Genomic DNA, 27052 nt, shown 5'->3' with positions numbered 1-27052 from the left:
TCTAGGAGGCGGGGATGAGACGCCTCCTAGACCTGTCCGTCTTCCCTCCCACTTACCCACGCCTCCCTCCTCACTGACCACACCCCATCCCCACTCCTTACCTACAGTCACCTGTACTGGCTTCAGCCCAGCCTCCTTGACCTGTCCGTCTTCTCTCCACCTATCTGCTCCACTATTCACTTTCTATCATCACCTCCTCCCCTCTCTATTTATCTCAGAGCCCCCTTCCCCTCCCCAATTTCTGAAGAAGGGTCTAGGCCCGAAACGTCAGCTTTCCTGCTCCTCTGATGCTGCCTGGCCTGCTGTGTTCATCCAGCTCCACACCCTGTTATCTCAGACTCCAGTATCGGCAGTTCCTACTATCTCATCCTGGTGAACTGTTTGGCAGTCCTTCTGGTAGTGTGGTAACCAGAACTATATGCAGTATTCCAAATGTGGCTTTATTGAAGTTCTACTGGCTGCAACCATGACTTGCAAATTTTTATACTCTATTACCAAATGCTATATGCCTTCTTAACAACCTTTGCCACTTGTGTGCCACTTTCAGGAACTGTGGTCTATACATAAATAGAACAAACAACAGGGATCCCATCTCTGATCCTTGTAGTACACTAGTCACAGATCTCCAGTCAGACGTTCTGTATCTATCTTGCCAGCTCACAGCGGATCCCATGTGATTTCACCTTTTGTATCAGCTTACACTTAAGGATCTTGTCAAATGCCTTGTTAAAGCCCATGTGGACAATACCCACCACCCTACAATCAATCATCTTTGCCACTTCCTCAAAAAACTCAAATCAAGTTTGAGAGACAGGACTCGTGCACAAGGCCATGCTGCCTGTCACTATCAAGTCCATATTTCTCCAAACGTGAATAAATCCTCTCCCTAAGAATCTTCGCCACTAATTTCCCTACCATTGATGTAATGTTCACCAGCCTGTAATTTCTTAGATTATCTGTTGTTCTTCTTAAACAAAGGAATAACATTGGCTATTCTCCAGTCCTCTGGGACCTTGCCTGTGACCAAAGAGGATGCAAATATTTCATACAAGGCCCCAGCAATTTCCCCCCTCATTTCCCTCAGCATCCTGGGACAGATCCCATCAGGTTCTGGGGACTTGTCTATACTTTTCACCAGTTTTATATTGACATGCCCTAGAATATCAACATACCCTTCTCTCAATTCACTATCCACCATGTCCTTCTCCTTTGTGAATACTGATGCAAAGTATTCATTAAGGACCTCATCCACATCCTCTGCTCCTTGAATAAATTTTTTGCTTTGTCCTTGAGTGGATCAATCCTTTCCCTACCTACCCGCTTGTTCCTTATATACAAACAAAATAAACTTGGAAAGCAGAATTAAAGAAAATTCCAAGCTCATTTCATGACCCTTTTTAGACCCCTAACTCCTTGTTCAGGTCCTTTCCTGCCTTCTTTATAGTCCTCAAGGGTTCTGTCTGTCTTCTGTTTCCTAAATCTTACATGTGTTTTTTTTTCTGGCTAAGCTCACAATTTCCTTCCTCATCCATAATTCCAGAACCTCGCCATTCTTCTCCTTCACTTTCATTGCAACATGCTGGCCCTCAATGCTAAATCAGCAGGCCTCTAAAAAAAGATTTCCACATGCCCCAATGTGGATTTACCTTCAAACAGCTAGTCTACATTCCCCAGTTCCTGCACAATATTGTGGTAGTTTGCCTTCCCCCAAGGACTACTCTTATCCTTAAGAAATTTAAAACATACAGAATTATGGTCATTGTTCCAAAATGTTCCCTCACAAAATTTGACCATCTGGCCAGACTCATTCCCCAATACTAGGTCTAGTACGGCCCCTTTCTTCACACCCATTCCTAAATGTAGGAATGAAAAATGCAAAGGACTATGGGTGCTGGAAATCAGCAACAAAAGCAAAATTGCTGGAAAAAAATCAGGTCTGGCAACATCTGTGGAGAGAAAGCAGAGTTGACTCTCAGGTCCAGTGACCATTCTTCAAAATGGACTGTAGCTGGGAAAAGATTGGGATATATGGGGATAGGGGGAAGGATTAAATGCCAGGTCGAGATGGAGTCCAGAGAGAGAGAAACAAACAGTTGGGCAGACAAAAGTAATGAGCGAAGGTCAGGCTGGTAGAATGATAAACTGCTGAGGGCACTGGTAGCTGACAATGAGGTGTGTGTAGTAGCAGCCCATATGATGACAAGGCCTGGTGTATGAGGGTTGAGGTAAGGACATGGTAGGAGATGATCAGGCCCGAAAATAGCTAAACTTGAAATGAGAGTCCAGAAGGCTGCATGGTACCCAAGCAAGATGAGGTGCTGTTCTTCCAGCTTGCATTGAGCTTGGCAGAGGCACTGCAGGAAGGGCGAGTCAGAGATGTTGGCCAGAGAACACAGTGGCGTCTTGAAATGGCAACAATTCTAAAGCTCAGGATCATTTTTGCAGACATAATGTAGGTATTCTGCAGAGTGGTTTTACAGTCTATGCTTTGTCTCCTTAATGTGGTCTCTACATGGCCCTCAAGATTGTCCTGCTAGCCAAATGAACACTATTAGCAGTTTCTAAAAGAATTAGCATTAGTTAATAGAATGCTCATGCTTGAATATTAATTCACACAGTCATTTTATTTCAAGTGAATTGATTATGATGACAGACAATGCACCGTACCTCTGGAAAATATTTCACACCTTTTAAGATTTTTATTCTGTTCAAATAACCATACAGTTCTCTCAAAAATTGTTGCAGATTCTACTTCCATCACTGTTCTTAGGACAGCATTTCTGTGCAAACAAACTACGCACCTCTCCCTTCATTTAATTGCTGGGGATATTTAAATATTACGTCCAGAGCAATGAAACATTTTTCTTGTATTTTCTGATTAGAGACATTTATAATTTCGAGCACGCCAATCAAATCTCTTCTTGGCCTTGGGGGATGAGAACTTGTGGTGAAGTAGTAGTGTCCCTATCTTCGGGCCAGGTGACCTGGGTTCAAGTCCATCTGCTCCAGAGGTATCTTATAACATATCTAAGCAGGTTGTTTAGGAGAATAGCTATTGGGGTCTGCGAGGCTCCACATTAAGTCCCCAGCTTTTCATGGCATACATCAATGGCTCAGATATAAATTCAAGAGGCAAAATAAAGAAATTTGCAGATAACAAAAAAAAAAAGTGGCCACATAGATGATCACAAGGAAAAAAGGTTATTGAAGATAGCAATGGCCCAGCCAGGTGGGCAGAAAAAAAAATTGAGAACCAGGTACTTTATTTTGAGATAGCAAGGATGGCAAGAGAATGTAAAATGAGCAGAATGATACAGAGAAATGCAGACTGAAGAAAGATCGTAGTAAGCACATTCACAGATGCTTGTAAGTAGCAATAGCAGGTAGATAAGGTAGATAAGGTAGATCAAAGGGACAAAAGGATAGTTACTTCTATTAGCGGAGAGATGAAATATAAGAACACCCCTGTTATGTACGTAGCTGGGTGTATGTTGTCGCTGTAAGAGAGCGGTCAGGTGATCCAGAGACAGGAGCTTGGAGGGGGAGCAGTCTAAAACCAACTGTGGAGCTGAGGTCACACAAGGTATTCCCTGTTCTAGTTTACTTTCTGTCTACCTTGTGTTCTAATTATGGTTCTAGTGAACCACAAACATGATACACCCATGTTAGAACTGATTAAAATGTTAGTTAGGCTACAGCTAGGGATTACTGCGCACAGTCTGAACATCACATTACAAGGAGGATGTTAAAACATGAGCAAGTTTACAGTGATGCTGTCAACTTGGAATTTTAGCTATAAGGAAAGTTTGAATCTATTACAAAATAATGTAACAGCTATACACAGAGAATAACCTGATTAGGCAGAGTTAACATGGAGGCAAACAATGGGTAAAACAGTATGGTAACAGATAAACAATGCTTTGACATTGATGTGTCCAGGAAAAGATCCGGGCATAGATGAAATAAATGAACACTTAAAAGCTTTGGAGAAACAGAATTAGAAGCGATAATAATATCTAGATTACTCCTGGTGTCACAAACTAGTGAGGGTAGGAGTAGGAGGATAGAGCAGATGAATGTGCGGCTGAGGAGCTGGTGCAGGGAAGAAGGATTCATATTTTTGGATCATTAGAATCTCTTCTGGGGTAGAAGTAACCTGTATAAGAAGGACAGATTGCACCCGAATTGGAAGGGGCCTAATGTACTGGTGGAGAATTTTCCTAAAGCCGCTCGGAAGGATTTAAACTGGTGGTGGGTGGGGGAAAATAGATTGGGAGGGGCACCCAGAAAGATAGTGAGGAATGAGATCAGTCTAAGACTAGTGCAGTTGGGAGAAGGAGAAAGCCAAACATTCAGGGCAGACAGGAACAAAGCAAAGAACAAGGTAGGACTGATAAACTGCATTTATTTCAATGCAAGAGACCCAACAGGTAAGGCAGATGAACTCAGGGAACAGTTGGGAATACATGGGACTGGGATATCATACCAAATAATGAGACGTGGCTCAGGGATGGACAGGACTGGTAGCTTAACATTCCTGGGTATAGATGCTATAGGAAGGATAGAAAGGGAGGCAAGAGAGGAGGGCGAGTGGCATTTTTGATTAGGGATAACATCATGGCTGTACTTAGGGAGGATAGTCCTGGGGATATGTCCCAGAAGTTATTTGGGTGGAACCAAGAAATAAGAAAGGGATGATCACCTTATTGGGATTGTACTATAGACACCCCAATAGTCAGCAGGAAATGGAGAAACAAATATGTATGGAGATCTCAGTTATCTGTAAAAACAATAGGCTGGTTATGGTAGGGGATTTTAACTTTCTAAATATAGACTGGGACTGCCATAGTATTAAGAGCTTGGATGCAGAGAAATGTTAAGTGTGTACAAGAAAATTCACTGATTCAGTATGGGGATGTAACTACTAGAAAAGGAGCAAATCTTGACCTCCTTTTGGGAAATAAGGCAAGGCAGGTGACTAAGGTGTCAGTGGGGAAGCACTTTGGGGCCAGTGATCAGAATTCTATTACTTTTAAAATAGTGATGGAAAAGGATAGACTGGATCTAAAAGTTAAAGCTCTAAATTGGAGGAAGGCCAATTTTAACAGTATTAGGCAAGAACTTTCAAAAGTTGATTGAGGGCAGATATTTGTGGGTAAAGGGACAACTGGAAAATGGGAAGCCTTCAAAAATGAGATAACGAGAGTCCAGAAACAGTATGTTCCTGTTGGGGTGAAGGGCAAGGCTACTAGGCGTTGGAAATGCTGGATAACTGGAGAAATTGAGGTTTTGGTCAAGAATAACAAGGAAGCAGAAATCAAGTGAATCCCTAGAAGGCTGTAGGGAAATCAGGAAGGCAAAATGGGGCTAGAGATAGCTTTGGCAAATGGAGTTAAGGAGAATCAAAAGGGATTCTACAAATACATTGAGGACAAAAAGAGTAACTAGGGAGAGAATAGGGCTCCTTAAAGATCAGCCAGACTGCCTACGTGTGGAACCGTATGAGGTGGAGGAGATCTAAATGAGTACTTTGCATCAGTGTGTACAGTGGAGAAGGATATGGAAGCTAGAGAAGGTGGGAAATAAATAGCGACATCTTGAAAAATGTCCATATTACAGAAGTGGTGGTGTTAGGCGTCTTAAAATGCATAAAGGTGGACAAACCCCCAGGACCTGATCAGGTGTATCCAGAACTTTGTGGGAAGCTAGGGAAGTGTTGCTGGACCCCTTGCTGAGATATTTCTATCATCGATAGCCACAGGCGATGTATCAGAAGACTGGAGGTTGGCTAATGTGGTGCCGCTATTTAAGAAAGACGGTAAGGAAAAGCCAGGGACTATAGAACAGTGAGCCTGACATCAGTGGTGGGCAAGTTGTTGGAGGGAAAATCCTGAAGGATAGGATTTACTTGTATTTGGAAAGGCAAGAACTGATTAGGGATACCAACATGGCTTTGTGCATTGGGAATTGTGTCTCACTAACTTGATTGAGTTTTTTGAAGAAGTAATGAGGAGGATTGATGAGGGCAAAGCGGTGGCTGTGATTTAAGGTGTTTGACAAGGTTCCTCATGGTATACTGGTTAGCAAAGTTGGATCACATGGAATATAGGGAGAACTTGCCATTTGGATACAGAACTGACTCAAAGGTAGAAGACGGAGGGTGGTGGTGGAGGGTTGCTATTCAGACTGGAGGCCTGTGACCAGCGGTGTGCCGCAAGGATCGGCACAGGGTTCACTGCTTTTAGTCATTTATATAAACGATTTACATGTGAACATAGCAGGCATAGTTAGTAAATTTGCAGATTACACCAAAATTGGTGGTGTAGTGGTCAGCCAAAAATGTTACATCGGAGTACAACAGGATCTTGATCAGATGGGCCAATAGGCCACAGTGTGGCAGATGGAGTTTAATTTCGATAAACGTGAGGTGCTGCATTTTGGAAAGGCAAATCAGGGCAGGGCTTTTACGCTGAATGGTAAGGTCCTGGAGAGTGTTGCTGAACAAAGAGACCTTAGAGTGCAGGTTCATAATTCCTTAAAAGTGGAGTCACAGGTAGACAGACAGCATTTGGTATGCGTGCCTTTATTGGTCAGTGCCATTGAGTATAGGAATTGGGAGGTCATGTTGCAAATATACAGGACATTGGTTAGGCCACTTTTGGAATACTGTGCGCAATTCTGGTCTCCCTGCCAGAGGAAGGATGTTGTGAAACTTGAAAGGGTTCAGAAAAGTTTCACAAGGATGTTGCCAGGATTGGAGGGTTTGAGCTGTAGGGAGAGGCTGAATAGGCTGGTGCTATTTTCCCTGAAGTGTCAGAGGCTAGGGGGTGACCTTATTAAGGTTTATAAAATCATGGAGGGCATGGATAGGGTAAATAGACTAGGTCTTTTCGCCAGGGTTGGGAAATCTCAAAACCCAACAGGAAAAAAAAAATTAAAGAAGAGACTGAAGAAGGGTCCAGTGACTCAAAACGTTGATTCTGCTTTCTCCACAGATGCTGGCAGACCTGCTGTGTTTCTCCAGCTATTTCAGTTTTTACTCTCAAAACTTGACTTGTGCTTGAAGTCATTTTCACTAATGGCAATAAATACATTAACTTTTGACTTAATATTTAAACGAAATGCTTTTGCTACATCTAAGCATACCATCAGCCACAGCAGAAACAGCTGACTCACATTAGCACAATATGAAATCGAGGGCATTTCATTCAGAATCCGGGAAACCAAAATGATTTTTGTCATTTATATTTCTAGCTCAGAATTCCTTACCCCACAGGGAACAGTGGAGCACTAAAGACTTACTTCAGTATAAAACAGCTTACCTAGAATTGATCTATACTTTAGGAAATTAGACTTCTTTTATTATCACTCTCTCTACTTCATTAAAGCCAAAACATTCAACATGCCTAAAATTTCAGTTGCAATCCAAGCAGTAAAAAGGAAATATAATTCTGGCCATGGTTAAGTTGTAGTTTCAATTATTCGCTAGTACCTGTTTGTCACTGGGACTGATACCATACAGCTCCGTAAACCAAAAGCCCCTACTTCAACAGTTTTCCATCATAATTTTTGCTCATTTGGTAACTGTTGGATTTTTCATGCAAGAACATTTGTGCAAGAACTAAGATCTTAAAATAAATCTTTCCATAGGTTATTGTTACTTTCAAAAGTATATCGTCATGTATACCGCAAAATATAACTCAGTGGGTAGCACCCTTGTCAGAGTCAATACTGAGTGTTCAAATCTTGCTCCGAAAACTTAAGCACAAACAGTATATATAACCACTAATTTCATCTTAAAATCAAACAAAATGTTTACTTTTTGACAAAAACGTACACAAACCTTACCTCCTCCTTTTTCTCTTCCACTCCAGAAACTGCTGTATTCAGACTAAGCTGTGAGTGACTGCTTACCCCGCTGTCTTCATTACCATCATCAAAATAAACTGTTTGTACCGGATCCTGAAATGATACTGGATATTTTCCAGCTTTTGAGACAGTTCCTTCAGTTCGTCCATCACTGTCCATAGAAGTAAGTGATAAAGTACTGTGTTGATTTGGACAATTGAATGCAATATTGTGTTTAGTTTTTTCAATGCTAGGACTCTGAGGTTTAGGAGCAGTCGGTCTGACTGGAATAGCAGGCTGCTCAGTTTCTGTAAACTGACTGGTCTGTTTGGATTCATTTGAATCATCAAAGAATACTTCATTAGCAAAGGGGTTAACAGGACAGAAGGTAGATTGACTATTTGAGTTTAGTACAGCCAGATTCAAATTTTGGGAAGACCTACTGGTTTTAAAGTCTGGCGAGGATAATGATTTTTCCAACTGTGTAACAGCAGTCTGAGTGACTGAGGGGGTGAATAAATGAGAGGATTCAGGAAAGGCAGAGGGTTGGTTCCAGTTAGGGGAAGCAAATCCATGTCTTTCACTGTCAACACTCCGAGAAACTCTTCGAGAATAATCATCATGAAGCCTGCTATTAGCTCGAGCTCCATTTCTACTTTCACGTGAAGATGAATTTTCCTTTGATGGACTCTCTCGCCTCCTTGCAACATCTGCAACATTACTCACTAGTCTTAGCATTCTGTCAAAATCTTTAGCTCTGATTGGGCTCCTCCAGCGTTTTGACCGTCTTTCTGTGTTGCCAGATTTTTCATCTGCTGATGAAGCACTTGCTGTGCGTTGTAGTCTTTCATTTTCATTGGTGGCTTTTACCTCTATGAGGTTAGAGGTCGATTTCCTTTTAAATGAACTTTTCTTGAAAAAGCTTAAATTGTCTGTGCTTTTGCTTCTCCTGTTGATAGCTTTGTGATTTCCACAGTTTGTTACCATTGAATCACTAATGTTTGATTCTTGGGCCTCAAGGAACACAACTTTGGTAGAGCCCTCTTGGATTGGGGATTTATCACAGTCCAATAAATTTATCCGTCCAACCCTATAAGCACGTCTAATGCTCCGTGACCTGTGGGTATGGCGTAAAAAAGCTTCATCAACATCTTCAGTTTCCGAAGCATCCGAAGCCAAGTCCTCCCCAGAACTACACAAATCTTGCAATGTGGCTGTGCAAGAAGATCTGTTCTGCATTTGCACACCATGGCCATTTTGCACATGTTTGTGTGCATTTTCAAAATTTTCAACATTTATGACCTCAGCATTTCCTCTGGTTTGAATTCCTTGAAAAACTGAGGACTTGAGTTTTTTGAAAGAGCCCATTTTCCTGAAAGATGATAAGGCATTCCAAGTGGGAGAATTTCCCAGCAATATCACAGAATGTGGTCTACTATCTGAGTTACAACTTGTGTACTTGCTAGGATTTGAAATAAAATGCATGATTTTTGAAGGAGTCAATTTATTCTCTCCCATTTCCTGTCTCTTGTTGCCACTATGGTCACAAAAGCCATTATCTACCTTTGGATGAGATGAATTCTGGAACATCCTGGAATCTGTATTATCTACAGATAAGATATTTGCACTTGTGCATCCATTATGGAGAGATTTCATGTTGCCATTATTACAGATGTTGGAAAGATCTAGGCTACCAATCAGCTGGATGTTGTCATTCACTGGCCCCACCTCAGCTTCACTTCCTTCCTTCACCTCTACATATATCTTGAGAGAAGTTAGCACTTCACTGGACTGGAGTGCCTGATGGAAAAAATAGAGATTGCATTTAACAAACCTGGTAAAAGTAGTACTTCTTTGAATATAGCTGGAAACTGTAAACATAACAAAACTGAACATTAAACAGCCAAGTGACGGGCATGATCCCACCATGTTCTGAACACTTCGACACATTCATCAAGTTTGAAAAAAGTCCTTGAAGGAAAACAATTAACTTTTATTTCCCTTCTTCCATTTCCTTTATTCATTTCATCTCTCCTGAATTCCACCCTTTCGCAGGTCTATGTATTCTTCCCCACTTCGGTTCTTACTCAAAACTGTTCGATCTATAACATTTTCTAGTCCTATGGAAGTACATTAACCTGATATGTAAACTGTCTCTCTCTGCACATGTTGCCTGACCTACAGTTAATATGTAAATAATACATCACACAATTACATCTGACACATAGATACGGTATGGCCCAAAAGAAGTACTGATTAGCTTTTGGCAAAAATGTGGATTCTGATCCTGGATTTTATTTTAAAAAAATCCATCTCTTAACTTTGGGGATTGGACAAAATTGACTTTTTCCTTTTGGCGTGGAATGAATTGTACAAGCTGATGTGGTACAATTTGAGAGAGTTGTCAAAATTTGACCAGACTGTGCAGAGAAGGCTTTTGGATGGGAATTGGCTTGAAACTCAGTGGTTACAGGACATCAACAAGGCAAGGAAAACTTTCAATGAAGAACTATGTAATTCTATTAACCTTGAATTAACACAACTTGGTGGAAGTGGGTATTCCACTGAGTGCTCACTTCCTTTATTTAACCAAAGAGATGCTCAAATTCCACACTTCTCCAGGGTAGCTACGTCATTATGGTCAGGATGCATACATGGAGCAGTTAATTGCAACATGATGTCATTACAAAGACAACTGAATTGCTCATGCATGATACATGGTGCTCTTACAACAAAATATTTACCAGCCTTAGTGAGACCACTAACAACCAGGAAAACACAATGAAAAGTAAGTATTTTTCTACAGTGTAGGAAAAACTTGAGATTTATGCTGATGTGGTTTCTGCCAATACCCAGTCTTAAATGCCATTTGAATAATCAACTGATGAGTAGAAGGCCAAATCACTCAAAAATTTAATGCAATTACAACAAAATGTTATCAGAGTTCCAGCAAATGTTACTGTTTGATACAGATCAGGCAACATTGTCCAAAATGCTGCAGGCAAAATCTGCTTAAAGAAAAAAATCTGATACAGATAAACTATTTGTCTGAATATTAAATTTTCAATTATGGAGCCAGGAGTGGTAAGCTTGACTTTGGGGACATTTGCAGAAGAATTGAGTCTTCAAGGATTTGGCTATTATAATATTGCAAGTTAAAAAATCCTTTGAGCAGTGGCTGGCAATACTCCAAGGTGAATGAAGAATCAAGCATTAACTTCCATCTATTATGAAAGCACAAATGCCATGTTAACAAATTCCTTTGCCTGTTTGAATTGAATTTAGAGAGGCTGCATTATCTTAATATGTATTGGGATGTTAAACATTCATGCATAATATCAGTCAAGTTTGACAAGCCTGTTTGAAAGACTGAGAACATATTTTATGAAAGGAAAATCAGGGTGGTCTGACCAGAGCATTATATCATTTGAGATAAAGCAAGGCTGCCTCGTTCAATATAAAATTATGAACTTAACTGTTGTTAAAAGAATAATACAAATTTAACCTCCGCCTTGCATTAAATCATTAATTAAATGGAGAAGTTTAACATAATTTTAAAAAAAAGCAATTGCCAGCTTTAAACTTAGTGGCCCCATTTTTATCAGTTATTAACCCATTCTAGAATTACACAAACACATGCATAAATTCTTTAACCTTAAATTTTCAAATGTTTTAATTTATGTGTATATCAGGAAAATAAGAGGTCAATCACACCCAAAGTTACAAACAATTCCTACTTCATATACTTTATTCATTTCACAGATGAAAAATGAAATGAATAACAGGAGCTACAAATTTGATAACTAGTTGATAATACAAATAGATGAATTACATGAATAGACCATACACCAGTTGACTTTTATTTTTAAAAAAAAATCTTAAGTGAATGAAGTGTGGAATTGTGGTTGGACAATGAGAGACAACAAGGTGCAGAGCTGGATGAACACAGCAGGCCAAGCAGCATCACAGGAGCAGGAAGGCTGACATGACAGTTCCTCTGAACTGTAGTAAAAATAAGAACATACCATTGCAATTAGTGGCCAGAAGCATAGCAATCTAATAAACAGTTCTCAGGTTCTACAATTGTGTTTGATATTTAAATAGAAATCTATGACTTTTGAATTTAAGCGATGGTGCAACTGACCATTGTCAATATTAATGAAACCACTTACACAAATTATACCACCCTCACTTTTTAAAAAATATTTTCCATGATTACTTTCTTGAAAAAGTAATTTTATCTAAGTGCAGTTAGGGTACAATGCTTATCTTACCCTGGGTCACAATATCTAGAAAAGTGAACAGGTACTACTGAAGGAACAATCAAAGTTGAAATATTTTAGTCAACTTTCCAAATGTGTTGACTTAATTTTGAAAGGATAATGCTGACAGGAACTTGTTCTACTTACAATGACCATTGCAGGTTTAGGACATTTTCAAGCTGTCACTAGTTGCACACATTAGTATTGAGATACTACATCCATAAGAAATAGGAAGTGTAGGCTGTTCAGCCCCTTGAGCACTCTCCACCATTCATTAGCATAACGACTGATCCAACAATCCTCACCTTATGTCACTTTATTCTGAGACTAAGCCTCTGAACCTCGACTCTCCCATGAGAGGAAACATCCTCTCAGCGTTTACCCTGTCAAGTCCCTTAAGAATTCTATATGTTTCAATTAGGTCACCTTTCATTCTTCCAAACTCAAATGAGTTCCAACCTGTTTAACCTTTACTCATAAGTCAATCCTTCCATACCAACAATTAGCTTAATAGACCTTTGCTGAACACCTGCAATGAAATAATATATTTTCTTAAATAAGTGGACCTAAACTGCTTACAATACTCCAGATGTGGTCTCACCAGCGCCTTGTAGCATTGCAACAAGATGTCCCTACTCTTATACTCCAATACTCTTGAAATAAGGGCCAACATTCCATTAGCCTTCCTGATTACCTGCTGTACCCATGGGCTAACTTTGCGTTTCATGCAGAAGTAGCCCCAAGTCCCTGTGTTGCAGTTTTCTGCAGTTTTTTCTCCATGTAATGAATACCATTCTTTTGTTCGCCCTTCAAAAATTAATTCCTTCACATTTTTCCACATTATAATCCATTTGGCAACATTTTGCCCACTTACTTAACCTATCACTATCTCTCTGTAAACTGTTCGCCTCCCTCTTGCAACCTGCCTTTGCAGCTATTTTGTGTTGTCTGCATAGTTGGATACTGTACATTCAAATCCTTCCTCCAAGTCATTAATATTATTGTTGTAGACCCAGCACTGATTCCTGTGGAACACCACCGGTTATAGGTCGCCAACCTGAAAAAGTACCCCTTATCGCCACTCGCGTTTCCTGCCTAATAGCCAATTCTCTATGCTAGTATACTACCTAGAACAACCCTATGCTCTTATCTTAAGGCTTAATCTTTTGTGAGGTACCTTATTGAATGTCTTCTGGAACCTAGCTATATCCCTGAAAAAAAAATCAATTTGCATTTAAAAACATCTGCAAGAAAAGACATCTTACCTGACTGATATGAGAGAGACTACATAGAAGTGTATATACATACACACGTTTCTAATAATTGCTCCTTTGTACAGGAAAGCAGATCAAATCACAAACCAGTTGGGCCAGACTCGGACAACACAATTGTTCACAGAGGTCTTCAGGACTTAACCGAAAATTTACTAGTTCTTTGGAAAGAAAAACAAATCCTGAACAGTAAAATGTAAACTGCGAAACACAGAGGAGATCCAGTAGCAAGCAGCCAGAAAGCAGAGTGGCTGTAGTCAGAGGACTACCATTGATGAGCTGCTTGTTTGTTTGGTGGATTGCATCTCTAGAGAATAGAGAGAGAGAGAGAGAGCGCGCACAAGCGAGCAAAGTCACAGCTGTATGACCCTTGCGGCTAGTTTCCGCCTTTAATCCACTGTGTAAAGTTGCCATTAGAAAGAGCCCCACAATAAATCCTCCTCAATGAGGCCGAGAGGAAAAAAAAAGGAAAAAGGACATTGCAAGGGCATTCAGCTTATTGACCCATGAATGAACGAACTAGAGGATTGTTAATTTTGAAAGGGGATGAGAAAAAAACCCTTGCACAATTCTTCACTTACTTCTTAGTATTGATAAAGGAGTTGAACTGTTAACAAGCTAGAAGAGTTTTAAGCAGAAAATAAATTAGGAACTTTAACTTTCATTACCCCCTGTCTGACTGTGGCCTTGTATTCCCAAAAGTCTGGCAACGAAATCCAGCATGAATGCCTTCTATATACTGCAATATTTTGTAGCAATTTGGTAATCTACCCGCCTTCTGAAAACTGGAACTCTATTTAAAATTATTAGAATTTGGGAAAAGTTCCATTCAAAGGAACCATGAAAAGCAATGCTGTTATGTTCACAGCACAAATTTCCACTGACAAATCTTATTTGTTTGGAGCAGCACACCCTCTGTATCAGGCTCTATTTTACACTTCAGTTCAAGTCAATTGCTCAATTTTTCTTTTTGATTGAATTATCTTCTAAGTACAAGTTCTCCTTGAGGTGCTCTCAGCACATTATGCTAGAAACTTACAATGATGAATTTACAGCCTCGTCCCCATTGCCAAAACCATTATAAAGCTCTGTTCCTCCACTATCAACAATTTCAATTTTTCTTTTATTTCAAACTACCAGTCTCGGACAAGTACTAGTGAAATCATGATTTGTAAGTTGGCACAAAGCCTACATGATCTCACTCAAGATAGCAACCATTACGCATTGTAAAAGACTGTATCAATGGATCCCCTGTATTCAATTATAGTTACAACCATGAGAACCTACTGTAGCTCCATCCCAGCTCCTTAACTTCAGCCATGCTGAACATCTGAGTCTTTGCACAATAAATTTACTACCAAGCCCCATATGTGCCTTCTCAGTTAATATGTAAATATATTGGAATAAATGCCTTCTCTGGACCTTGATGACAGAAAGTGTGGTTTTCTCTGCTTCATTTTGGCAAGCTAATGAATAAAAATAGGTCACTAGTCTGTAAGACTCTTACTTTCTGTTGGGTTTTATGTTAATTTTGAGATAATTAGATTAACAATCAAAAGAAAATCTAAGCAGTCTTTTTTATCTAACACAAGGTTTTCTCCAGCTTTGTGGAATCAATTGGCTGGTCGGCAATATATCGAAATACTGAGAAAATTTCCATGAAGCTAATCAACTTGGCCTCTTTGTCACTGACATGCCTTTACATTATCTGTGCTGCGGTGAAGCATTAATAATACACAAATGTAATCATAAATGTGAATTCTTCAAAACGGTTCGTAGTCATTTCCAATTACCATTTGAGCTCAGTATAGTTCTTGAATGTTGATTTGTACATGCCTTCCAGAACTTCCATTCAAACTGAAAGCAAAGACAAAGATACAGCAAATTTTGATCAGAGAATTCTTTCTACACTGACGTTTCTATGCCAGTTGCTCAAATGAAAACTCAACTACAAAACACAAAGACTCTTCTATACCTGTAACACATTCTTCCAGTTTATGAGAGTCAAAGGGAGCATGGTTATGAGACAATGTGTCATATTCCCTCCCTTGCTCACATTAAGATAACAACCTTAAGTGGTTTGCAAATTTTGACACCTTGGGTTTATGGTTTCAAACAATCTATCTTTTGTTAGACAGCTTGATACGACTATCAGAAAAGCAGCTTCAGCCAAATCATGAAACATGCATGGAATAACAACAAGCTGACTCTTAGGACAAAGGTGCTGATTTAGGAGGTATGTGCTCTCAGCGTTTTGTTGTAGGGCTAAGAAACGGACAGCCTTCAGCTATTAAGAAACAAAAGCTCAATAACTTTCATCTTTGCTATTCATGGCTCATTCTCCACATTTCAAAGAAAGACACAATCACAAATGTAAGAGTCCAGTCAAAGGCAAATTTCCCAACTCTTTTGGCATTCCAAGCAGAGACAACATCACTGGCTTGAGCATGTAGAATGGAAGATGGCTCCATACCCACAAAACTTATGTAGAACTAGGTACATGGAGCCAAACCAGTGGTACATGCAAAGCTCCAAATCAAGGAGTATAGCAAGCATGACATGTAGGCCCTGACATATTCACAACTGCGAAACACTAGTTAACAACAGGAAAACTAGTGACATGAACTATGGATAACCGTATTGAGTTACCCCATTCCCAAATGGACTTAATTTGCTGCATGTTTATCATCTTTACAAATGGAAGGATAGCAACAAAACACGCACTCCACAAGCATGAATGACTCATGATAACAAAGTTAAAAACTATGAAAGCCTAATATTGCTCCAAATTCATCTCTGCAATCCAAAACCGAAAATTAACTGCCCCAACCTGTAGCTTAATGAGTGGGAAGCTTTCCTAACAGTTTCGCCAACTAAAGTAGCAAATAGTTGCGTCATTTAGTCAGAAAGGTCCCAGGTACCATTCTTGAACTGTGCTAAGCTAGCTAATCTCAGCGAAGATAGCAGTCAAGGCCTTATAATAGATTGCTGTGTCCTTAAGTTAGATAGATTTACTATTTTTTAAGATTTATATTTTGTTTTCACATGTACTCAAGTACAGAAGTACAGTGAAAAGTGTACAATAGCACCGTGTATGGCAACACACCTAAGCTCTTGTATTTAGGTAATTAAGTAGTGAAAGAGAGAAACAAAGTTATAACTTTAAGCATTCCAGATCTTCATAGAATAAATAAATTCACATCCATAGAACCCCTTGTGTGGAACCCGGCCCCTTGGCCCAACAAGTCCATACTGAACCTCAGCGCATCCCACCCAGAACCATTCCCTAAACCCACCTAATGTACACATCCCTGGACACTGGGCAATTTAGCATAGTCAATCCACCTAGCCTGCATATCTTTGGACTGTGGGAGGAAACCGGAGCACCCGGAGGAAACCCACGTAGACACTGGGAGAATGCGCAAACTCCACACAGACAGTTGCCCGGTGGGAATCAAACTCAGGCCCCCGGGCGCGGTGAGGCAGCAGTGCTAACCACTGAGCCACCGTGTCACCCAAATAGAAAAATAAAGAAACAAGGCAATAGTTTAATATTAAAGTCCTTTTTCAGATAAAAGATAGGGGAAAAGTGACCAAAATACTTTTTCAAGTTCATAATTCCTGCTAAAATCATGCTTTAACTGAAAGCAGGTTTTGGTCTGAATTTACCCATGCTTGAAATAGCCATTAGCATATGAGCTCAAAATGAAACACTGCTACTCGAGCTTGATACCAGAAAAATAGCAGCTCCCAGTAAGTCATGCCATCAAGGGGTGGTGGTGATGGGAGGAAAAGAGCAACTGCAGGGACACCCAATTACTATATGTACTATTTCACAACACAAAGGATGGTAAATAGTAAAAGATACTTCAGAATTAATTCAAATGAGCAAAATTAGTCTGGCACCTGGAATGTGCTGCCTAGAGGTTTGGTGGAGGCAGATTCAACTGAGGCGTTCAAGGGCATTGTTTCTATTTAAATAATCATCTAATGTGTAGGATTAGAGTGAAAAGGCTGAAGATTAGCACAAAGTTAAAATCATCAGAGAGCCAGTTCAGACATGATGGGCCAAACATAGCACCCTTCTGCACTGTAACAATACTGTGATTCTATAAAATGGTCAGATTGAAAATGACATGAATGATCTAGACAAACGATGTTGCTGTGCTACTTCAGTTAATTCAAAAACACCTATGTTGTTAAAGTTAATAAACAATAAAGGCTCCGTTCCACTCCCGTGCCTATTGTGTAGGCCGGGGATATCCAACAGGTGGCCCTCAGGCTGGAATATGCAGCTCGTTCCTCTCAAGTTTCAAATACACAGGAAATTTGCCCCCTCAAGCCTGACAGGTAACTGAGCCTAAATTGAAAATAACCCCTAAATTAACCAACCACAGCTGTTCCATAATAGATCACTTGCATACCCCTGCTCTGCTAACTCTTCAATATTAGAACATTCATGTGGCTTGAACGGACCATTGGGAGTTTGGTGAAGAGGGAAAGGGGGTACTCCTCTGCTTTTTTGTTTTAAAAACTTCATCACCCTATAAGAACTGGTTTTTGCTCCTGCCTTTAAGAATATAATTTATAGACATGGGAGAAGGAGCTGAATGTTGAGTAGAGATGAGTACTTTTATTTCCAACTCCCTACCTCCAGTATATTATAAACATTCCAAAAGCAAACTTAAAGTAGAGCAGGGCAGTTCAGCCATACAGAATGTACATCCTGCAGCATGTGGGAAGTTGTGGAAGTCTACTTTCTGAAGAAGGGTCCCGACCCAAAACATCCACTTTCCTGCTCCTCTGATACTGCCTGGCCTACTGTGTTCCTCCAGCTCCACACTGTGTTATCTCTGACTCCAGCATCGGCAGTTCTTATTATCTCTACATGCATTCATCCTATCTATGCCCTTCACGATTTTATACACCTCAATAAGGTCACCCCTCATTCTGCTGCATTCCAAGGAATAATTTCCTATCTTGGCCAACCTCTCCCTATAACTCAGGCCTACTAGTCCTGGTAACATCCTCGTAAAATCTTCTTTGCACACTCCCCAGTTTAGCTATGTTTTTCCTAGAACAGGGTGACCAAAACTGTACGCAATATTGCAAGTGCAGCCTCACCAACAACTTATACAACTGTAACATAACGACTCCTAAATTCAATGCTTCAACTGATGAAGGCCAGCATGCTAAATGCCTTCTTCACCACCCTGTCACTTTCAACAAATTATGTACTTACTCATAGGTCCCTCTGTTCCACAACACTCCCCAGGACCTTACCATTTACTCTACAAGTCCTACCTTGGTTTGACTTTCCAAAGTGCAATCTCTTTCACTTATCTGTATTGAATTGCATTTGCCAATCCTCAGCCCACTTCCCCATCTGATCAGGATCCCTCTGTAATTTTTGATAACCTTCCTTGCTATCAACGATACCTCCTAATTTGATATCATCCACAAACTTACTAACCAGGCCTTGTACATTCACATCCAGATCATTTATGTAAATAACAAAGGTCCCAGCAACGACCCCTGTGGTACACCACTAGTCACAGGCCTCCAGTCCAAGAAACAACCTTCAACCATCACCCTCTGCTTCCTACCATCGAGCCAATTTTGAATCCAATTAGCTAGATCTCCCCGGATCCCATGTAACCTAACCTTCATGATTAGCCTGCCATGTAAGACCTGGTCAAAGGCCTTACTAAAGTGCATACAGACAACATCCACTGCCCTATCCTCTTGATTGCCTCTTCAAAAAGACTAAGAGATTTTGTCAGACATGACTTCCCATGCACAAATCCATGCTGACTATGCCTAATCAGTCCTTAACTATCCAAATGTTGGTTGATCCTGTCCCTCAGTATCCTCTCCAATAATTTGCCTACCACTGATGTCAGGCTCACTGGCCTGTAGTTCCCTGGGTTGTCTTTACTACCTTTCTTAAACAATGGAACAACATTAGCCACCCTCTAGTCTTCCAAAACTTCACCAGCGGCTAAAGATGAAGCAAAGATCTCTGCAAGGGCCTCTGCAATTTTTTCCCCAGCCTCCCACAACGTCCAAGGATGGACTTGATCAGGCCCAGGGGATTTATCCACATTAATACGATCTAAGGCTGCAAAACACCTCCTCTCTGGTAATACGTATGCAGTCCAAAACAGCCCCACTTGTTTCCTTTATTCCATTAGCAAACATGACTCTCTCCACAGTAAACACTGAGGAGAAATATTCATTAAAAATCTCCCTCATCTCTTGTTACTCCATACAAAGACAGCCATGGTGATCTTTGAGGGGACCTATTCTCTCCCTAGCCATCTTCTTACTCTTATAATGGCTATAGAACCTCTTGGGATTATCTTGAGCCTTATCTGCCAGATCCATCTCTTACTCTCTTTTTGCTCTTCTGATTTACTTAAGTGTGCTCCTACACTTCTTGTAGTCATCTAAAGATTCAACTGAGCCCGATAGCTTAAACCCAACGTATGCCTTCTTCTTTTTCCTGACCAGTGCCTCAATATCCTTCATCAGCCAGGGATCCCCAAACCTGCCAGCTTTTCCCTTCACCCTAACAGGGACATACTCTCCCTGGACTCTTGATATCACACATTTAAAAGCCTCCCATTTGCCAGTCATTCCTTTTCCTTCAAATAGCCTCACCCAATCAACTGCTACTAGATCCTGCCTAATGGCTCCAAAATTGGCCCTGCTCCAGTTTAGCACCTTAACCTGTGGACCTGTTCTATCTTTTTCCATAACTATGTTAAAACTAAGAGAGTTATAGTCACTGGACCCAATATGCTTTCTGACTGAGACTTCAGTCACTTGCCTGACCTCATTTCCAAAAAGGTCCAGTGTTGCACCCTCCTGAGTAAGGCCCTCAACATATTGATTTAGGAAACTTTCTTGGAAATATTTGGCAAATTCCACCCTGTCCAGGCCTTTCACACTCTGGGCGGCCCAGTCAATATAGGAGAAATTAAAGTCTCCAACCAATAATACTGTTATCCCTACAGGTATCTGCAATCTCTCTACATATCTGCCCCTCTAATACCTGCTGGCTATTTGGAGGTTTCTAATACAATCCCAACAGGATAACCATCCTCTCTTGTTTCTAAGTTCTAACAATATAGCCTCGTTGGATGACCCCTTAAGAATATCTTCTCTAAGCGCTGTTATGTCCTCCTTTATCAAAAGGGTAACTCCCTCTCCTCATTTACTTGTACTTCTATCGTACCTGTAACTTTTGAATCCTGGAACATTGAGCTGCCAGCCCTGCCCTTCTCTCAGCCATGTTTCTGTCATGGCTATAATATCCCAGACCCCAGAACCAATCCATTAAAAAATAATTGTTATACAGACTCTCTTGTCAGGTCACAGACAGGAGATTCTGCAGCAGTGAGCGCGAATTTAAAATTGTATGTTGCTTTTCTGGTGCCCGTTTTAAGGACTTCACAAAACATTTGAAGCATATTGTCAATGGGTAGAAAGAGAAGCCGAAATACTGGGGAACTGGAGGGCGGCTAATGTGGCGTCTTTGTTCAAGAAAGGCCGTGAGAAGTCTGGAAACAATAGACTTGCGAATCTGGCATTGGCGGGAGTAAATTGTTGGAGGGAATTCTGAAAGCTAGGATTTACATGTATTGGAGAGGTAAAAATTGTCTAGGGATAGTTAGCATAGTTTTGTGCAAGAGAAATCATGTCTCACAAACTTCATTGAGTTTTTGATTAATGAAGTAACCAAGAGGATTGATGCTGGCAAAGCAGTAGACATTATTTACTTAGACTTTAATAAAGCCTTTAACTTTTCTGGAGTAAAGTTAGATCACAAGTGATTCAGGGCGAGCTTGCCAATTCAATACAAAATTGGCTTTATGGTAGGAGACGAGGTGGTGGTGGAGAGTTGTTATTCAGACTGGATATCTGCAACCCATGGTGTTCCACAGGGATTGGTACAGAGTTCATTTTTGTTTGTCATTTATGTAAATGGCTTGGATGAGAATATTAGGAGGCCTGTTTAGTAAGGTTGCAGATGACATCAAATTGGTGGTATAGTGGACAGTGAAGAAGGTTATCTAAGATTACAAAGAGATCTTGATCAATTGGGTCAATGGGCTGTGGGGTGCAAGACAGAATTTAATTTGGATAAATGTGAGGAATTGCATTTTGGTAAAACAAACAAGGGCAGGAGTTATGCTGTTAATGGTAGAGCCCTGGGTAATGTTATAGAAGAGACCTAAGGGTTCAGGTACACAATTCTTTTAAATTTGTGTCACAGGTAGACAGAGTGGTTAAGAAGGCATTTAGCATGCTTGCGTTCATTGCTCAGACTTTTGACTTTGGGAGTTGGCATGACATGTTGAGGTTGTTCAGGATGTTGGTGAGGTTTCTTCTGGAGTCCTGTATGCAGTTTTGGTTGCCCTCTTATAGGCAGGATATTATTAAACGGTGGGGGAGGCAGGGTGAAGATGTTCAGAAAAGATTTACCAGGATGTTGCCAGGAGTGGAGGATTTGAGGTATAAAAATTGACTGGAAAGGCTGGGACTTTTTCCACTGGATCGTAGGATGTTGATGGGTGGACCTTATAAGGGTTTATAAAATAATGAGAGGCATAAATGAGATGAATGACAAGGATCTTTTCCTTAAGGTAGGGGAGTTCAAAACTAGACGACATATACTTAAGCTGAAGGTGAAAGATTTTAAAAAAAGATATGAGGGACAACTTTTATTTTGTACACAGAGTGTGGTTACAGTGTGGAGTGAACTGCTAGAGAAAGTGGTGAATGCAGGTACAGTTTTGTTGTTTAAAAAGCATTTGGATAATTTTGTGAAAAGGAAAAAGGTTTGGAGGGATATGGGCCAAACACAGAGGTGGGACTAGTTTAGTTTAGGAACACGGTTGGCAGGGATGGGTTAGACTGAAGGGTGTGTTTCCATGCTGTATGACTCTACACCTCTGAAAAATATGAAGATTTATAGGCTTAGCTATACCCTGGGTATTTCGTCGACATAAAACTCTGATAACATCAGAAAAGTTTAAACCTGACCATTTATCAAAAGGCAAAGACTTCAAATGTGAGTGGAGGATGAAAATATGTTTTGAAATGAAATGGAAGTTTAAAATGAGAACGCACTGCCAAAAATTATAAGATTAAAATCACTTTAAATATGCAACTCAAATTTAAGCCTATTACCTAGCATTGGCTTGTTTCAGTAGTGATATTCTGGTAGTCAGTTCTGGACCAGAACAAGATGCTTCTCTTTCAGATTCTCCCTTTCTACTGGGTTAATGACTCCCAATGCATATCAAGCTGTTGATGTCAGATCTTTAATTCAAATGAAAGTTGTTTTCCTTGTTCTTTGCCCCAATTCTACTGTACATCCTTAGTAATGAGTTTGCATAAGTTGTCAACTGAAAAATTAGGCAAAATAAAACTGCCAGACTGTTCACAAATCCAACAAATCATTGCACAAATCATACCTACAACTCTCTCCCTGTCAGGGTGTGGGTGAAATCCTTTCATTGTAATGACTTCAGACACATGACACCTTCAGGTATCTTCAAATGCATCTTTTTCTTCTGTGTTTCCTTATCTTGCTTCTTCTTCTGCTTTCATGTGCTAATTATTAGCTGCCAGCTCCTCAGGAGTTATTCCTCAGGCTTTATTCCAATTCTTATAGAACTTCTGCTCAGTGAAGCAGTTAAAGTCTCCATTTTGTCTTGTAGGCTGTACTCAAAGGTTAGTGGAAACTCTCCTCAGCAGATGCCGAGTTGGACTTGTAATCTCAACTATTTTGAGAAGATATTCACCAGGGAGACATTCAAGACCTTTTAAAGCACCTTAATAGTCTATCTATTCATGAGTCAACTGTTTAGTGGCCTGTGAAATACTGCAAATATCTTAAGATACATATGGGGCTACCAGTTTAAACTTTAGACTTTAGACTTGCTTCAGCTAACTGAAGTATATTTTGTTTAACATCTTCTGCTGAAACTCCAGATCATCATTTGTCCCACTGCACTGGGCTTTTGTCTTCACGAGATGAATATTGTTCCGTTATCTTCAACACTCCCTCAAAAGGCTTCATTTCTGGAAGATCACCTTGAGCCACTTCACACAAATCTGAAGCTCAAATGTTGTGTGAAGTACTAGTGTCAAACTGGCACTCCATTTCACTTGATGCTTTTCTTCTGCTGTCACCAGTAGAACAGTTAAAAAAATCATTTATCACTTTTAACCTTAGTAATGCCAACCAGTTCTATAATTGAGATAACCAGGTGTAGAGCTGGATGAACACAGCAGGCCAAGCAGCATCAGAGGAGCAGGAAGGCTGACGTTTCGGGCCTAGACCCTTCTTCAGAAATGGGGGAGGGGAAGGGGGTTCTGAAATACATAGGGAGAGAGGGGGAGGCGGATAGAAGATGGATAGAGGAGAAGATAGGTGGAGAGGAGACAGACAGGTCAAAGAGGCGGGGATGGAGCCAGTAGAGATGAGTGTTTGTGGGGAGTTAGGGAGGAGATAGGTCAGTCCAAGGAGGATGGACAGGTCAAGGGGGCGGGATGAGGTTAGTAGGTATGAGATGGGGGTGGGGCTTGGGGTGGGAGGAAGGACAGGTTAGGGAGGCGGGGACGAGCTGGGCTGGTTTTGGGATGCAGTCGGGGGAGGGGAGATTTTGAAGCTTGTGAAGTCCACATTGATACCTCTGAAACAGTTCTATAATTGACCGTTTTGTAAAAATATTGGCTGATAACTCTTCTGAGGCCATCTTTATTGGCTTGCTTTGCTTCTTTCTAGAAAGGTCTGTGCAAAATGATTCAATTTCTTGCAATGTGAACATTCCTTCCCCATGTTGAGATGCTTTCATCTTTTTGTGTGATGCCCTCCAACATATTTACATACTGTACACCGGCCTTGATCTTTCTGCTGGCCCTCTGCAACAATTATTTTCTTTCACCTAATATGGTTTTCATTGAGCCTGGACTATGTCTCTGCATAATGCAAAGTCTTGTTGGTTCCCTCATCGACAAACTCCGAGGTTCTGTAAATGTTAGTAGTTTTGAAAGCAAGTTTCTCCTTTCATAGCAGAAGTACTTGCATATTAGGATTTTCTTCACCACAAGAAATCCCATTTCTAATGAAATCATCTTTCATTTATCCAAACTGAGTATTCAGCTAGATGTATCAATGGTATATGTTGACCAATACCTTCCTTTATTCAAGGTCAATGTTGATCATCTGACATAAATAATATTAATATGCAATTCAAAGTGTCTTCAAAGCCTTCAAATTTCTCTCCTGCTCAATCAGACCTAAGGTCCAATATAATTTTCAGTACTCATTCCCCAGAAGTGATAACTGGGTTGCAACTCTTACTTGTTTAGTCTTTTTTTAAATTCTGTAACTGATTTTGCCAGAGCAGAAAAAAGTTCCAATTGCCTCATCACCTTTTATTTCCACAGCAGCTACTGTAAAATTCAGTCCTGACTGATCTAACACTTCAAAAAACCAGTCTGTGTCTAATTCTTCCTTGTTTTTATTGAATATATAGTAGCTGACTCTTGCAGCTCTAAAAATCCAAGTAATTTCAGCCAGATATTTCTGATAGCATGTTACATGTTATGCATTTAATGGCTGCTGAGTCGAAAGTGAAAGCACTTAGACATCACATGTCTACAGTAAACCATCTGGTGTATAATACACAAATGCATTTCTCCAAACCCGTGTTCTAACTCTTGCATAGGCTAAAAGAAGGCATTCACTATAGGCGATTCCTTATTGGCAAGGGCCAGTGGAGTGCTTCACCAACCCCACACTGAATCACTGAACTTCTGCAACCTTGGCTTTGCCTTTTCTTCTCAGCTGTGGAAACCACACCTTGTTCATGCACACATACATGCTTAGTTTATAACAGGCGGAATTCCTTTGGGTTTGATGTTCTTGGTACATGCCCTAAATTTCTTTCCTGCACACCACTTCCACTTGTTTCAGCTTAGAGATACTGCTGCAGTATTTAAAATGATGATCAAATATACACTCAGCAACTCCAAATTAAAATTCAATACACAAGGGCCAAGGTCAACTAAAATTAAAATTGAACAACTTAGAATGAGTTTTCCTTTAATGAAATCACAATCAAAATCAATTTAATACCTGCTTTGATGTCATTCTACAATTAATGTTCCATTTATGCGTTCACATATCAATCATAAATTTTCTATTTTCATTGCACTATTGCTTCCAAAGGACAATGCAAATTCTGTGGGATTTTTAAAGAGTGTTCTGGCTCATCAGTGATCAATAGTGATCTGCAGAATAGCAGCGAAACGCAAACTCAAAACTGGTCCGGAAACTTTGATAACTCCTTTTATATTGATTTCTGATGTTGATGTCAAGTTGTTAGGTCATAGCGGCACAGAATCATGGCATACACACTATTTATTCTGAATAAAAATAATTTTGAATTACAGGCAGCAACCAACAACGTTGTATGGATCACCTAGTCTTTCCTGTGCTCCATAATGTCTTAATATTACAGCATGTACTATAAAAATATTTTAATGAGAGTTTTTTTGGCAGTGAATATGTCCAGTAATCTATTTATTGCAATGTATGAAATATACTAGCCTATCAGCAGCATTTTCTTAAAACTAAATAAATGGTTATGTTGAAGCAGGAATATTGGCTTGAAGGTTTGAGACTGAGGGTGGTGCTGAAAGGCCGTCTTTCAGACTAGAAGTCTGTGACCAGCGGTGTTCTGCAGCGATTGGTGCTGGGTCGTTTATATAAACAATTTGGTTGAGAAGGTAGGATGCATGGTTAGTAAGTTTGTGGATGAAACCAAGATGGATGGTAAAAAGTGTACAGTAAAGGAGGTTATCTAAGGGATATTGATCAACTAGACCAATGGGCTGAGTAGTGGCAGATACAGTTTAATTTGGTTAAATGAGAGGTTTTGTATTTTGGTAAAATGAATAAGGCGGGACTTGTACAGCCAATGGTAGGGCCTTGGGTAGTGTTTGAAATAGAGACACGCATGGGGTCAGGTACATAATTCTTTGAAAGTTGCATTACAGGTAGACAGGGCAGTTAAGAAGTCGTTTGATGCTCTTGCTAAAAAGAGAGAATGCAGCGAATGGTTACCAGATTGATTCCTCGGATAGTAGGACTGTCTTATGGGGAGAGGTTGAATTGGTTAAGATTATTATTGCTGGAGCTCACAAGAATGGGGGTGGGGGGAATCTCACAAGAAATAAGTCTGGAGGACTGTCAACTCTACGAAAAACGGTCTTTGGTGTGACCAAAACATACCGGTGTTCCCATGTAAAAAGTGTTGTCGCTAACTGACTAGCACAAGCAAGGTCCAGGGCCACTGAAGGATGACGATGACAACGACAGCTACCACAGAAGCATAATGGGGAACGGTCACCGTCTAAAAAGGAGATTTAGCCATAGCACAATGTGCATCTAAAAATTGCTGAACCTCTCAGGTTGTATGGCTGGCAAAAAAATATATGTGAACAAAGGTATTGAAAATTAAGGAGCAGAAAGAGGTCATTTAGCACATCAAGCCTGCTCCACTATTTAATGAGATCATGACCAATCTGATAATCCTTGACATCACTTTTCTGCCTCATCCCAAAAACCTTCACCGATTAAAAATTTGT

At 40.2% G+C, this 27052-nt stretch overlaps 1 protein-coding gene across 1 annotated transcript in view; it reads right to left on the bottom strand.

The window, feature by feature from the left end:
* LOC109917764 overlaps positions 1-27052 on the bottom strand; it is a 222244-nt gene that overhangs the window by 81293 nt on the left and 113899 nt on the right. The window contains exon 2 of the mRNA XM_048597929.1: positions 7849-9648. Coding sequence (XP_048453886.1) covers positions 7849-9648 — 1800 coding nt within the window. The remainder of the gene's footprint in view (positions 1-7848; positions 9649-27052) is intronic.

Source organism: Rhincodon typus, chromosome 6, assembly GCF_021869965.1.
Source record: "Rhincodon typus isolate 14 chromosome 6, sRhiTyp1.1, whole genome shotgun sequence".
NCBI classification, from domain to species: domain Eukaryota; kingdom Metazoa; phylum Chordata; class Chondrichthyes; order Orectolobiformes; family Rhincodontidae; genus Rhincodon; species Rhincodon typus.
The sequence above is the reverse complement of the archived record's forward strand: the minus strand, read 5'-3'. Positions and strand labels throughout refer to the sequence as shown.